This window comes from Bombyx mori, chromosome 10, assembly GCF_030269925.1.
Source record: "Bombyx mori chromosome 10, ASM3026992v2".
Taxonomy (NCBI): domain Eukaryota; kingdom Metazoa; phylum Arthropoda; class Insecta; order Lepidoptera; family Bombycidae; genus Bombyx; species Bombyx mori.
The window spans coordinates 5,508,645-5,523,511 of record NC_085116.1 but is presented as its reverse complement, the minus strand read 5'-3'; the positions used below and the strand labels follow the sequence as shown (position 1 = coordinate 5,523,511).

Genomic DNA, 14,867 nt, shown 5'->3' with positions numbered 1-14,867 from the left:
GAGTTCATACATATTATCTGGAACCGCTGCGTTCGTCGACAGTGCGTTTCCAGAGGTCTTCTTTGCCACGTACCATGCGGCTATGGAATGAGCTCCCCTCCACGGTGTTTTCCGAGCGCTATGACATGTCCTTCTTCAAACGAGGCTTGTAGAGAGTATTAAAAGGTAGGCAGCGGCTTGGCTCTCCCCTGGCATTGCTGAAGTCCATGGGCGACGGTAACCACTCACCATCAGGCGGGCGGTATGCTCGACTGCCTAAAAGGGCAAAAAAAAACACTAACAAAAAAAAGAACGTCGTTGAAATCGACGTTGAAGTCGTCGCGTCCTAAAGGATAAGGCGTCCGGTGCATTCGTATGTAGCGGTGCAACGGTGTTCGAATCCCGCCGGCAGGTACCAATTTTTCTAACGAAATACGTACTTAACAAATGTTCACGATTGACTTCCACGGTGAAGGACAATAACATCGTGCAATAAAAATCAAACCCGCAAAAATATAATTTGCGTAATTACTGGTGGTAGGACCTCTTGTGAGTCCGCACGGGTAGGTACCACCACCCTGTCTATTTCTGCCGTGAAGCAGTAATGCGTTTCGGTTCGAAGGGTGGGGCAGCTGTTGTGTATGCAGTATTGTGGTTTTCTTAACTTTTCATCCTTAAATCAGATTGCTCTTGTAATAGGGAACGCTGTGTATAAGAGATGCGACATCTTCCACATTTATATTGTGTATATTTTAAATTATAGATATAAAAATAAAAATATACATATATTTTTTTAAATATTTCATTAAAATATTGGGCGCTACTCGTTGCTAACGCTCGCGCTGGCCTGTAACAGGTATACTACGCGCATGCGTTCGAGTGCCACGCATTCACTCTCGCTCTGTCTTTTTCTAGTATGGTAACGCTAAGTGCTTATCACAAGCTTATTGGAAGTCGCATTAGAAGTTTCACTTCAATTCAAACACATTGTATAAAATGTATATAATGTTACAGAGATCCCCTCGAGGACGATACCGCCGATGTTCTTCCCTGGGAAAGCTCATCAAGAGAAGGAGCGTACGGTGGACGGCGTCGCCAGGACTCAGCAGCAGATTCGGGCAGCTCGTCTTCGGACGTGAGTGGTGCGGTGTGCGAGCGCACGCGTCGCTTACCACAACAGAGCACGCTCGACGGGGGACTGCGCGGCGCGCCCCCGCCATTGAGGCGTCTCTCTGCAGTCGAACCTCGTCATCTTGCGCCACTCGCTTCACCGCCACACTCACCGCGCCCCCCGCGCCCCGCCCCTCGCCCTCTTCCTCCCGTGCATCCACACCCCACACCCACCATCAGTGTCAGCTCCGCGCCTGACGACGAATCGGCCGACTCACCTCCCGGCACCTGTTCGCCAGAGGAACCAAGATCAATTGCGCAGTCAGATGAGCCTTCTTCGGTGTTCGCCTCGGCAGATGCGACGCCGACGGACTCGGCACGCGCTCCACCGCCACTCCATGAGGGATGCAGCTCGCTCGTGGAGATTGGAAACGAAATGATAGCCTCCGAAGAGCATCCGTCTGCCGTGGCTTCCGTCGTTCTTGGCGGACCGTCAATCGAATCGTGCGAAGACTCTACCACATCAAGAGCGATTTCTGATTCGAAGGAATCTGATCGAACAAAATCCTCGGAAGACGAAACGAGCTCGGTGCGAAAACCTATAACACAGGAGGCGTCGGCTATAGATGTCGTGATGGAACAAAATCCTGTCGAAGGTGCGGCAGAGCCGATGAGGGCGGTCGCCCCGCTGGCGGTGTGCGAGGATACGGCAGTGGAGGAAGAGCCCCCCTCCCGCGCGTCTGACCGCACCGCCTCGTCGCCTTCTGATATCGTGAAGCGGGATAGTAAGCCCGATCTTGGTGAACGTAAGCTGAGGAACGACATTTGTCCCTGGGAGGACGAGTAAGTACTAGTGAATTCAGTTTGTGCATTTAGAGTATTGCCGCAACTACACGATAGTGCTTTATTTGGTTCGCCTCCAGATGCACGTTGTTTGGACTTTTAATGAGAATAGTTCGAACTTCGAACGCGGCCACGTGTGATAGAACATTGTTTCGCCTTTTAAAGACGACTTATACATAAGTTACATTATATTGGATACCCTTATGTTTTATATTAATACATTTAAATGCATATTTTCATAGAAATATATTATTTTGTGTATATTTTGAACGAAGAGGCTTGTAGCGTAATATTGAAGACAATATAAATTTCATTTATATGTATTGATTTTTATTTTTGTTTCTTCACAATTATTACACGTTTAAGTTAATCATAAAATGGCATTAGTAGTGTTGTTTGTTGCATTTGTTATTTTGTTTTCAGTTTCTAATTAAATATTATCTTAATTTCATCAAAACGTATGGCATAAATACTTTACTTACCTACAAAAACCTAAAACTAGTTGTTTATTGAAAGTGTAATGGTTAAATACATAAAGAATTTGTTAAACAACGATCTTTAAAGCATGAACAAAATTAACTTTTATTTAAACAATTAAAATTTAAATTACTCGCATCAATAAAGATTATGTAATAGCGCTACGCTTAATCTTACCTTCTCGACATATGTATAAAGCTATAAATCATTAGTTAAAATATAAAATGAAACTACGTCTTGATCCAAATTAATATCTTGGGTTTCTGCTGAACTGAACCAAACATAACACAAAAATGATATTAAATGAAAATACCATTTTGACAAAAACAATGGAAGGCAACAGTTATTTGACAAAAAAAATCTCTCGAAAAAGATTATATATATATTAGAAAAATGAAGTTCCATGAATGGTAATGAATTGATTATTTTCTTTGTAAAAATTGAGAGCTTATTTTCCAATATTTATCTGGTTCGTCATTGATGTTTCAACAATGTTATTAATAGCTCATCCTTGGTTTTCTTTGTATCCGTTTGTTTACATTTAAACACAAATGCGACAATACCAGGAATGCATTTGCTTTAAAGTTAAACCATTGCTTCGACACAAATTGCAATAGGAGGAACGCATCAACTGGTTTTACACTAACAAAATATTATTGCATTCAGATAGGTGCTTAATGCGAATGAAGACTATCTTTGAAAAAGTACAAAAAAATTCTCGCGAAAACTTAATTAGATTAATATGTCAATACTTAAAGAGAATTAATTTTTTATACTAACCATCAGCCAGTTAGGTACATTTATATTCGTTCAGACTTCATTCTATCTGAATTTCACTCTTGAAAACTTTAACGAAACGTAATAAGTTAACAATTACAGGACGGTAAATTACCTAGTAACTCAATAATTCAAAGTTTATTTAAAAAGCGTGTGTGATTTGGAACAGTTTTTTTTTTCTTTCAAATCTTTATTGTTTTTCGTTCACCTTCAGATCGAAGAGTATAAGATTAGTCTCAATAAATAAATACAAACCACATGCCAATGTTTGATAAGTAGACTCAACCACTCATCTCAGCTTGAAATGAAAATGTTTACCGCCAAAACACCGAGTTTATTGTCAACGCATGAATAAGCGAGAACATCATTTGCTTGAAAATAGGATCTGTGTGCTTAGTGCGAGTTTTTTAACGTTCTCGAAAGCGTAAAAGTTACCTCAAATTTGTATGGAGTTGGAACGTTGGAACTTTCGCCTACGTTTGCCGCTAGGGGCGCTGTTCCAGTTGCATATAAATTATAGTTAACTTTTACGCTGTCGAGAACGTTATAAACTCGCACTAAGCACACTGATTTAAAAACATAACAGAATCACCGATACGTTTCATTAAATGCAACGTCTTGTTTTTTTTAGTCCTGAATAATAGCTGTTCTTTCTTTTTCAGGAATTCCTGTGAGAGTGATGCTCCGTTTGTTAAAACTTATGCTACCCTCGGTTATTTATAATTTCTGTAGGCGTATATCGAAATTGTATAGATAGCGGTAATAAAATGAGAATATTTAATTTTTAACTATTAGTCTTATGTTTTAAGTATCACAAGAAATAGAAAACTGAGTAAAGTATAATTCAAAAATAAACGATCGTTAATTATTAGAAATGATGAGTTTTTTTTTTGTGATGTTACAAAAAAATGCAGCCATTTTAATTTCTAAAAAAATAGGGAGCTCTGAGTCTCCCTTTAAGGTACCTACGATTATTATAACAAAAAGGCCGTGTGATTAAAGTCAACATGGAAAACTAATGAAAAAATTGTATTTGAAAAAGGAGTTTAATCTGAGTCCCACTGTTTTATTGGCATTATAAATGAAATCACCTTGAAATGATTGTCTGTGAAATCTTAAAAATTGAAAATTTATTTTTTTAGCGAATAGAGATGTCGCTACCTGTTCTATTAGAATTAAGAAACAGTCTTCACTTTCGCTTTATTACGTTTCATTTACGTAAATGATGTCAATCAAGGAAACACAGGAATAAGGATGGTGTTACAATTTTTTAATGGAACGAAAAAGAAAATCACTGAATCATTAACCAAAATTTATTGTATACAACATAAAGATTCACAAAAAATCAGAACGCAAACTTTTACATTACAACATTACAATAAAAGACACATTAATAATACTGAATTGAAAACGTTTCATTTATGCTAATAGATGAGTAAATTAATTTTATAAGTTTTAATTGAAGACCTCGCGACAGACCCCGTCCGGTCCCATCTTATATCCAGCAGGGCAATTAGGTGGCACAACGATCATATTACGTAGATCAACTTTTGATGGTGGGGCAGTTTGATTGGAGGTGGCTTCTTCACCCGCGCTAGTTTCTTGGCTTTCAGCAACTTCGTTTTCACTGGCAACTTCAGCGGGGCAAGGATTCTCGTTGTCGGCCATTGTCCTGTAACAATCAGACAAAAATGTTAAGAATCAATATTATAATAAAAAAGATGTGTGGTGTCGTGGGACACCGGATAGGAACGAAGTTCCCAATTATAAAAATATTAATTTAAAGTTCTATTCGAGGTATAAAGAAAGAGAGAGAGAGACAGAGAGAGAGACAGACAGACAGACAGAGAGACAGACAGACAGAGAAACATGCGACGCCGCACAGCTTACAATAGCTTACTATAGCAAAAAGTGTCGTGACAACTTTTCGTAAGAATTTATAGCAAAAAGTGTCGTGACAACTTTTCGTAAGAATTTTTTCCGTCTAGCCCCCTTTCACAACGCGCGATAAGGAACTTCGTTCCAATTATTAACAAATCTTAAATACACTCGTATGCCATAACCCATGTGCCCAAACAACTTTTTTTTTCCTACCTATGCTGACAACCTTGAGTGGCTATTTCAGCTTCTCCTTGGCGTCTAGGTGAGCTCACGGGGCTCAAACCGGAGTGTTGCTAACACTGTCCCTAGCAAGAGCAGTGCTTCGCAGAATCTACCAACGGATAGGAAACGCGACCCACTGAGAAGATCCAGCGAGAAGCTCAGTGGACTGTGTCTATGGGTTAGTTTACTCGTCGAGCGCTTCGACGGGTTCAGCGAAGACGGTGACCGGTGCTTAAAGTACCTACCTAAAAACACCGTTAATGGATCGAAAGGATCTGTAATGACGACTAAACAACAGTAACTCAAAAGTGTGACGAAAAATTGTAAGGGCGTATAATTGGTCCTTTTTTTTGTTGGGCAAAAGTCCGTTTGCTAAGCATCCAATAGGAGGTAGACCGTGAGCTATTCGCGAATGATATATTTGATGGCTGAATAGTTATCTACAGAGACACCTATTCGTTTGATAACAGTCTACAAGGGCATTAAAGTAATCGATACACACATAGTTTGATCGAAATACACACAAGGACATTCATGATAAGATAGATTTATCGTGTTATACAAAACTACACTTCAACGAGAACATGATGAACTACTGAATATACCGAAAGATCCTTATCAAAAACAGCTGCTAAACGAAACAAATTCTTTAACGACTTCATTGATCTTCTGCTGGTCATTATTAGTTGTGGTCGATCCGGTAGTAGATTCACCGAAGCACTGCTCTTGCTAGGGCCAATATTAGCAAATTCTTTCAGGTTGAGTCCCTGAGGCTCACCAACCGGTCCAAGCGTATAGGCTATCAGCGATTAGGTAGGTTAAAAAAATGGTGTGTTCAAGATGAAAATGGATAAACTCTACAGATAGTTAATGGGGAATACTCCTGCTCACAGAAAACCACTATATATTATACATATTACATTTACACTCTGTCATGTTTGTATGTTTACAATAGCAATTAAACTTCCGCCTCGTACCTCATATTCGTATCGTGATGTCTGCGGCCTCTAGTGACCAGTTACCACCAAATTAATCTTGATGGTGAAATGATTAAAGACCTCTTTATATGATTATTAAATGAATAATAAATTTAAAAACACAAAATATCAAAATATAAAAACATCCAATTGATTTGTTTGGTTTGCTCGGAACACCGATCAAACAATCTACATATTAAGATTTTATCTCACAAAAATAGGAGAAAATTCTAATAAGAACATAGTTCTGAAAGCGAGATTATAAAAGGAACAATATAATCAATTAAATAAAATATATATATATATATATGTATATAATAATTGTTCTTACGGTTTTTTTTTTTAATCACGTAAAAAAAATCAGGTTTTGAAACACGTCTGCTTTTCACTAGTAAGCCAAGTGACTGATACACGTACCGCTTTAGTACTCGTTATATATAAGCAAATTACTAAGTCGCCTACGTTTGTGTGATATTTTTATGGAATTTTGTGAATCACTGATCGATTCCCCCCTTCTACGGTCCGTCATGAGACTATCATTATCAATGATAACTTATAATCGGTTATCGGTACATACATCGAATTTTTCCTGTTAATGATAATATTCAGGGCACACCCCGGATGACGAGAGCAATTGTTATTCGATGACTAAAATTCACACGAATCGCAGTTTTTTTAATAATAATATTATCTCACAATTTTGCTTCAAAATTCCACCCGATAATTATGTATTGCTTCGATTTAATTACTTTTGTTTGTGCAAAGATGCAAGCAGCGCAAGACAGATCGTTGTGACGAGGCTTGGGGCAGGCCTATGCCCAGCAGTGGACGTTTGTGGGCTGAAAGATAGATAAATAGTTTATGTACAAAGTTCTAGTGAAGTAACCTTCAGAAATTAATCTAATACGATCTGAAATATTTTAAAACAGCCCAAAAATAGTAACTATGCCATTGGCTTGTATTTCACGCTGGTAGTGACTTATGTAAGGTAAGAAGTCGTAAATAAATTTTGAAACACTGTTTAATTGCTTAAATGGGTGGTTGAGGTCACGGCCCTAATCCTCTTAAATGGTTTTGGAGTTCATAAGTTTTTTTTTTTATGTTTGAAGTATTACTGGTGGTCCGGAGGCCTTTCCAGTTTCACCAGGACAAGTAGCTCATAAGTATCAACAGCGTAAATACCGACATCCACCTTGAAACATGAGTTCTATGTCTCATTTTTATAACACAACGGCTGCTCCATCCTTCAAACCGAAACGCATTACTGCTTCAGTAATTACATAAGTTATAACCTTTGCGTGTTTGATTTTAAAAAAAATTCACCCTTATGGTCTTATTTGTTTTTGCTTGGATTCAACTGGCATTGATATGAAGCAATTATCAAAGCCCATAGACACAAAATCCAAATCGGCCAATTTTATTTTCCGTTATCAATTATTTGGGATTCGATAAGTAGGCATACAATAAACTATGTTTTAGTTTATATATATTTGCTAATGAATAAAGCTATTAAGTATTGTTTATTGTCTTATTTCAATGAAAACAGGAAAATTTGTCAATGACTAAATGAGTGTGCTGGGCAGCATATAATATATTGCATATTATAATCGTAATACCGTATTACAAATTGGAAAATATTTGTATGTTATTTATTACATTGGATTAGTCATAAATATGCTCTATGACATAGCTTCCTTCCATTTCCATACTAACTGAATGAATAAATTAGTATTCTCTTTAGCCTACCAATGAAATAGACCTAAAACCATGAAAGTTCATTAATTTACATTTTAAAGATTTGGTGACTTCCAGCCACCCATTTTAAACTAGTTTATTTAAACTAGTTTTTAAAAAGTCCATACTACAGTCGATCATACGCTGCGGCAGGTTGTACAAAAGACCGAGAAATACCTGCCGGTCTGCTTATAATTTATGGATACGAGAAAGCATTTGATTCGATTGGATCCTGGGCCGTATTGCAGTCTCTCCAACGATGCCTAATTGATTAGCAGTAACATCGAAGTATTGAAGGGTCTGTATGAAAATGTCACAATGTCGGTCTGATTACAAAACTGGGCTTCGTAACCGATCCTTTTACAACAATATTAATTCTTTTATACAAACGTTAAATGCATAATTAAAACATACATATAATATAAATGAGTCGTCTATTATCAAAGGTGGCAATCTGTGCATTTGGACAAAAAAATGTTATTGATATGTCAATACAGATTGATTTGAATATAATCGTCTCCTTCAAAGAATACGGGTCAAAACCTGCATTAAATAAAGGTTAATAGTTAACCTGTTATTTATCTAAGATGTCGTTCCGAAGAGTTTTGTGACTGCCAATGGAATACAAAGTCAATAATTCGTTTTTCTGATTTACCAATAATTTTCCAAAAGTCAGATTGCCGGCTTTGATAATAGTCGACTCAAATAGCCATTTTTTATTGCTTAGATAGGAGGACGAGCTCACAGCCCATGGTGTTAAGTGGTTACTGGAGCCCATAGACATCTACAACGTAAATGCGCCGCCTTGAGATCGCCGTTCTAAGATCTCAGTATAGTTACAACAGCTGCCCTACCCTGAAGACCGAAAGGCATTACTGCTTCACGGCAGGAATAGACAGGGCGGTGGTACCTACCCGCGCGGACTCACACGAGGTCCTACTACCAGTAATTACGCAAATTATAATTTTGCGGGTTTGATTTTTATTACACGATGTTGTTCCTTCACCGTGGAAGTCAATCGTGAACATTTGCCGAGTACGTATTTCATTAGAAAAATTGGTACCCCCGCCTGGGATTCGAACATCGGTGCATCGTTCCAACACGAATGCACCGGACGTCTTATTATTATATATTGTGAATCGTTTGTAATAATAACAACAAACCACAACAAACTGTTGGACGGTTAAATTTGAAGGGATTGGGTTCTGTAGGTGATGAGGGGCTATTTAAAAACACACTGCTTCATTATAATTATATTGCAGATAGCTTGAACACTTTTAAACCATTATAAAATTATTATCTTTATATTTTTTATAAAACTATTATATGTTTCTCTTGCCGTGTGTGTCTAGATGAAAAGTACTGACTTTTTCTTACGAAAAGACAATCATCTGTTTTTTAAACATTTAAAATAATTCTAATATTCGAAATCTGTAATCATGTGTCAAGTGTTGCCTGCCATTACATTTATATTCAAACTCCAACACAAACAAATAGTTTTCAGACGATGTCAAACATTGTCATGTAATTTAGTGGAAAAAGATATGAAATCAATGATTCTGTTGTTCGATCAAACAAGGATACGTAGGGATTAGCTTTTTGCGTCATTTAAATACATATTATTATATCGAAACCGACGGATATACTTTAGCTAACATTCGATGACCATATCTTACATAGAAATTTCTTACCAAATATTGGAAGTTCAACTTAGTCGTCGTAGTGACGTCAAGGATGCATGACTCATCTATATATTAATAAGTGGAACAAAAACTTTGTATCCATTTTTACGAAAATTGCGAGGACGGAGGAGTATGAAATTTTCCACACTTATAGAGAATATAGAAAAGAAGTGCATAATGCTAATATTTTTTTAAAATAATGCATAAAAGATACATTAAATCAATAAAGAAAACCATTCCCGATCCTGCGGACAGAATGGAAAGCAGTCGACGTCGCCCAAAACCGTCATCTCGGATCCTCCCGATCCACTAACGGTGCTTCTAGGTACTTCAAGCACCGGTCACCGTTCTCGTCGAACCCGTCGCTTGCGACGAAGGGCTCGACGAGTAAATTAACTACCAGACACAGCCCACTGAGTTTCTCGCCGGATCTTCTCAGTGGGTCGCGTTTCCGATCCGGTGGTAGATTCTGCGAAGCACGACTCTTGCTAGGGTTCGTGTTAGCAACGTCATCAGGTTTGAGCCCCGTGAGCTCACCTACAAACGTTAGGGTTACGCTGAAATAGCCTCTCAAGGCTCTCAGCTTAGGTAGGAAAAAAAAAAAAAAAAACATTACACACACTACATACCGTGTATTTGACGCACACACGCATGCATACTATTTATTGTCAAACTTTTGTTCTTGACGTCTGTTGTCAAATTGAGAATAGAATATGGTTTGTCTTTGTTAATATTTTTTATAGTGTAGTCTTGGCGAAATTTGTGATTATAGAAATATAAAATACAATCATAATAGTGTACAAACTTACAATTCCAATTAATTATAGTCGAATTTCAACTACTGCGGGACCTCTAGTCTTTATAAATAAATTAAAACAGAAAGAGGTGAATGAAGTGCCAATCTTTTTGGTGGTAAAAAAATCCCGTTCCATAGAGGTATTCTGCTTGTAGGTACTATTATAAAACTAGCAGAAACTAATAAGTGTATTGAAGATGTCTAAAAATGCGATGCGATATTTAGATGAGAATGTGACATTTGTTATCCGTTTCTATCTTTGATCCTTCGCTTCGTTTCTTTGTTGACCCATGAAAAAACTGTTTTTAATATTGGCTGACTGGATTGATGGACAGCAGATAAAAACAAGACAAAAGTTGAGATTCTATCTTGATAGTATACAGATACATAATACAATACAGCAGACACATAATACACAGAAAATAATAATAATAAAAAACACATTGTTTAATAAAAAAAGTGTCACGAATCTAAGATGTTCTTTTATTGCCCTTGTAGGCAGACGAGCATACGGCCCACCTGATGGTGAGTGGTCACCATCGCCCATGGACCTCAGCAATGCCAGGACTACAGCCAAGCCGCTGCCTACTCTGTACACTACTCTCTACAAGCCTCGTGTGTGTTCTCATGTTAAGGTGGATTCAAATATTTTATTCCAAAATTCAAATCAAATTATTATATTTATCAATAACTAGCTAACCCGGCAGACTTCGTAGTGCCTCAATCGGTAAATAAAAGACCTAAACCTTTGTATAAAACAAACTTAAAACAAACAAAAGGAATCCGTTCGACGGGGGACAAATCAAGGGAAAAACAAAATGTTATCTTTATTTAATTCCGAGCATTTTCATATATATCTAGCTTTTAAGCCTTCTCTGGACTTCCACAAATAATTCAAGAACAAAATTTGCCAAATCGGTCCAACCGTTCTCGAGTTTTAGCGAGACTAACGAACAGCAATTCATTTTTATATATATAGATAGAAGAAGAAGATAGATGAAAGCGAAGAGTTTTCAGAATTCAGTAATTATCATATTGTGATTTAGACTGATGATGAACTCACTATTAAAACTTATTCTACATAAAAGTGACTGGCCACTTTTAAAATAAAAAAATATACATGTCAATTTAAGAGACTACAGTATTTTTGTCAAATTTTTAATAGTGGCGTCAACAACAACTGTCAAAAATTATAACCGAATATTAGAATTATTTATTCACCAAATTAAAATATTACTTTCTAAAATATGGCATGGATTCTTGTATTATTCTTTCAATGATTTTGAAATGCAGAAAAGCTTGAGTTTGGAAAAGGTAAATCTTATTTTTGAGATTTAATAACAGATGATGAATGTTCTTAATACCCACTTGACTTATAACACTATGAACGCTTATACGTAAATCTAAACAAATATTCCTTAATTCATTAACGAAATTATTAATAACTAGCGGCCCGCTCCGGCTCCGCTCGGGTCAACAAAAATTTCAATGATATTTGACGTTGTTTTATTTTTTTAAATAAAATAACACTTATTGCGGCATAACTATAACAGTTAGACATATGCTGTCGCGACACTTTTTACAAATAATAATATGTTCGACAAAGTTGTAGTACATTATTTTATTCTATCATCAATAATTTTCGTAGGGCACGCGATATAAAGAATGTTTTAGGTCATTTACACCTTGGGTTACATTATTGGAGTTTTAGTAGGGATCCCTAATTGTTTTCAAAAAAGATTATAGCCTATGTCACTCGGGAATAATGTAGCTTCCAAACAGTGAAAGAGTTTTTCAAATCGGTTCAGTAGTTTCGGTGCCTATTCAATACAAACAAACAAATTTTTCCTCTTTATAATACCTATATATTAGTATAGAAGTATAGATAACAAAAATAATAAAATTAACAAATTCCAAGAACTTGTGTAAAGGAACATTATTATCATATTTTTTATGAATTTTATACTTTATACTTTATATTTTTAACATTATGTATCTGGAAGTGTGTTTGTTTTTCGTTTGCATTGTTTCTTGTACTTCTACTTCGAAACGAAGCAACTAATTGACACGTTTTAAAGCGATCGCTTTAGTTCAAGAGAGTGACATAGGCCATCTTTTGATCCCCAAAATACATCTCATTAAGGGTGGATTCGACCAAACTTAAATTTATACTCGAGTAACTATACGAGGAATAACCTATTCCATGATTTTAATCTCGAGTAAATCCATAGTCGTTTTTCCACGTATACTTGCGCTAGGAATAACAATACGCGAATAGCAGAGTGAATGGTGAACAAAAATAAAATCCGGCAAATAAATGTTGTTGTTCAACGGCATAGTGCAAGAGCATACAAATCGTCAACTCGATTTTGCCGTATTTTAGTGTGAAAAAGTAGCTGTTGTGAAAGATATCCAGCTGTCAAACGTATTATTTTTATTTGTTGTTTGTTTGAGGGAATTGTCAAGTTTCAAGTGTCAAGAAATCAGATGTTGGACTGACTGACGCCATTACTTTATTCTAGGAATAGCTCCGTTATTCCGTGCGCAACGGCGGTATAGTAACAATTCCCGAATAGGCCCACTATTCTTAGAATTGTAGATGGTAAAACGTAAAATTGATTTACTCTCGATTAACTGACGAGTTATTCTAAGAATAAGATTTACTCTTGTTTGGTCGAATCGACCCTTACACGGGAAACTGTTTGATTGTCTTTAGAAAAATTACAGGACAGCCTAGAAAAAATAATTCAGACTATTCATTGACTGGTAAAGTCGCGGGTAGCACCTAGTTATACATAGGCTTACAAGAACAATGAAAGTTTCAATACAGTAAATATTCTATATATACTTATATACTTAAATATACTTATATATATAATACGTACTGGCAAACGCAGTGTGGGACGGCCACCTACCAGATGGACCGACGACCTGGTGAAAATTGCTGGGTCAACACTGGGTCACGTTGGATGCAGGTGGTAACGGACCGGCCGCACTGGACATCAGTCGGAGAGGCCTATGTTCAGCAGTGGACAGTGGACAGGCTGAGATGATGATCATGATGATGAAATATTCATTAGTTACATATTTTAGGCGTAATTAATGATGTGACACAAGCAAACGTGTGCGTCTCAAATGGTATCTATTTTTTCGTAATATTACGAAGCCTAGGTACTAAGAACTAGTATCATACGTATTGCATGAACGAGTATTTCTCGAAAATGAATTTATTTTTACCTACAGGTAAATGGTACAGAAGTGGTTATATCAAATGCAAGGAAACCAAATTTATTCCATCAATCTTACGGGTCAGTATACGAACAATATTTTGATTTCTTAAATCAAGAAATAAACGGGAATTATTTATACGGCCGTCTGGTGTAATGGTAAGTGACATGGTCACTACACAAGGGGGTCGCGGGTTCGAATCCCGCCAAGGGAAGATCCCTTTTAAGGAATGACTCAGCATTATTGTGTTGTTTAATCATACTGGATTTGCAACTCTGCGACTATATACACTATAACTATACAATACGATATACTTACACAATGCGTCTGCTAAAATTATAGGGTATGTTTGTGAGATATCTGGAACTGAACATATTTCATTTCTGAAATTTTTAGTAGCCTTCGAAAAAGAAAGGGAAGAGTCTGTAGTAACATTTTTGAAGAGTACTGTATAACAATTAAACCTAAGCTGCACAGAAGTAATTCCTTATCGGATTTGAATACGAACAGTGATTTCAGTGAGTTTTTAGTTAGTATTTTCAATTATTAATACTTTGAAGTACATAATATTATAATAATAAAGGATTGGGTTTATAAGTCATTTTCTAGTCGGATTTGCAAGCACACAAAAAAAAATCGCAAGACGTCTTATTTACTATTGGTATTTTTACTTAGACAACGAGTGAATGAGCTTGTTTGCAGCCCATCTGATCTTAAGTGGTTACTGGAGCCCTTAATAATCACGCCGTAAATGCCGCCACCCCCCTTGAAACTGGAGGTATTATATATGTATGTCTCAATTGCGCAATAATGAATAACGCAAATATATTTTTTCGGATTTAAATGCATTACGCGCTGTTATTCCTCTAACATGGGAGTTATTTCTGGACATGAGATGTTTTTTTTTTAATTTTATTAAAGAAATAACAGCGAGCGAAATTTTGCTTAAATCACTAACTTCAAATCTGATAGATTTTATTTTTATTTTTATCCAACCTACTTTTACAGTTATCACTAAAAACGAGTTGTTAAGTCCATATTACTAGTTGAATAAATGTAACCAGATTTTAAGATTTTTACATTAAACATGGGTACCTGCGATTAAGCGCGATGACTAAGACTGTGACATTCCTAAATGGTTGCATACACTTATCAAAAAAA

At 36.5% G+C, this 14,867-nt stretch overlaps 2 protein-coding genes and 1 long non-coding RNA gene across 14 annotated transcripts in view; 2 read left to right on the top strand and 1 right to left on the bottom strand.

Annotated features, from left to right (window-relative positions):
• The window catches only part of LOC101739469 (uncharacterized), a 31,060-nt gene extending 26,202 nt beyond the window's left edge, over nucleotides 1–4,858 (top strand). For all 7 annotated transcript variants that reach the window (XM_038013368.2, XM_062670486.1, XM_038013367.2 and 4 more), the window contains 2 exons: nucleotides 994–1,932; nucleotides 3,849–4,858. In XM_038013368.2, coding sequence (XP_037869296.1) covers nucleotides 994–1,932; nucleotides 3,849–3,909 — 1,000 coding nt within the window. In that variant the 3' untranslated portion in view covers nucleotides 3,910–4,858. The remainder of the gene's footprint in view (nucleotides 1–993; nucleotides 1,933–3,848) is intronic.
• On the bottom strand, nucleotides 4,486–13,578 carry LOC134199489 (uncharacterized). The gene is made up of 3 exons (XR_009974000.1): nucleotides 13,364–13,578; nucleotides 6,684–7,105; nucleotides 4,486–4,858 (listed from the first exon to the last, which is right to left on the bottom strand). It is a non-coding gene; the product is annotated as an uncharacterized LOC134199489 (long non-coding RNA).
• Nucleotides 11,616–14,867, top strand: part of LOC101738452 (uncharacterized) — a 31,012-nt gene continuing 27,760 nt past the window's right edge. For 2 of the 6 annotated variants that reach the window (XM_062670482.1, XM_038013383.2), the window contains exons 1-3: nucleotides 11,618–11,792; nucleotides 13,722–13,786; nucleotides 14,103–14,224. In XM_062670482.1, the coding sequence (XP_062526466.1) occupies nucleotides 11,766–11,792; nucleotides 13,722–13,786; nucleotides 14,103–14,224 (214 nt within the window). In that variant the 5' untranslated portion in view covers nucleotides 11,618–11,765. Of the gene's footprint in view, nucleotides 11,793–13,721; nucleotides 13,787–14,102; nucleotides 14,236–14,867 lie in introns of those variants that run through there. The other 4 variants (XM_062670485.1, XM_062670484.1, XM_062670481.1 and 1 more) reach the window with 4 other exon arrangements.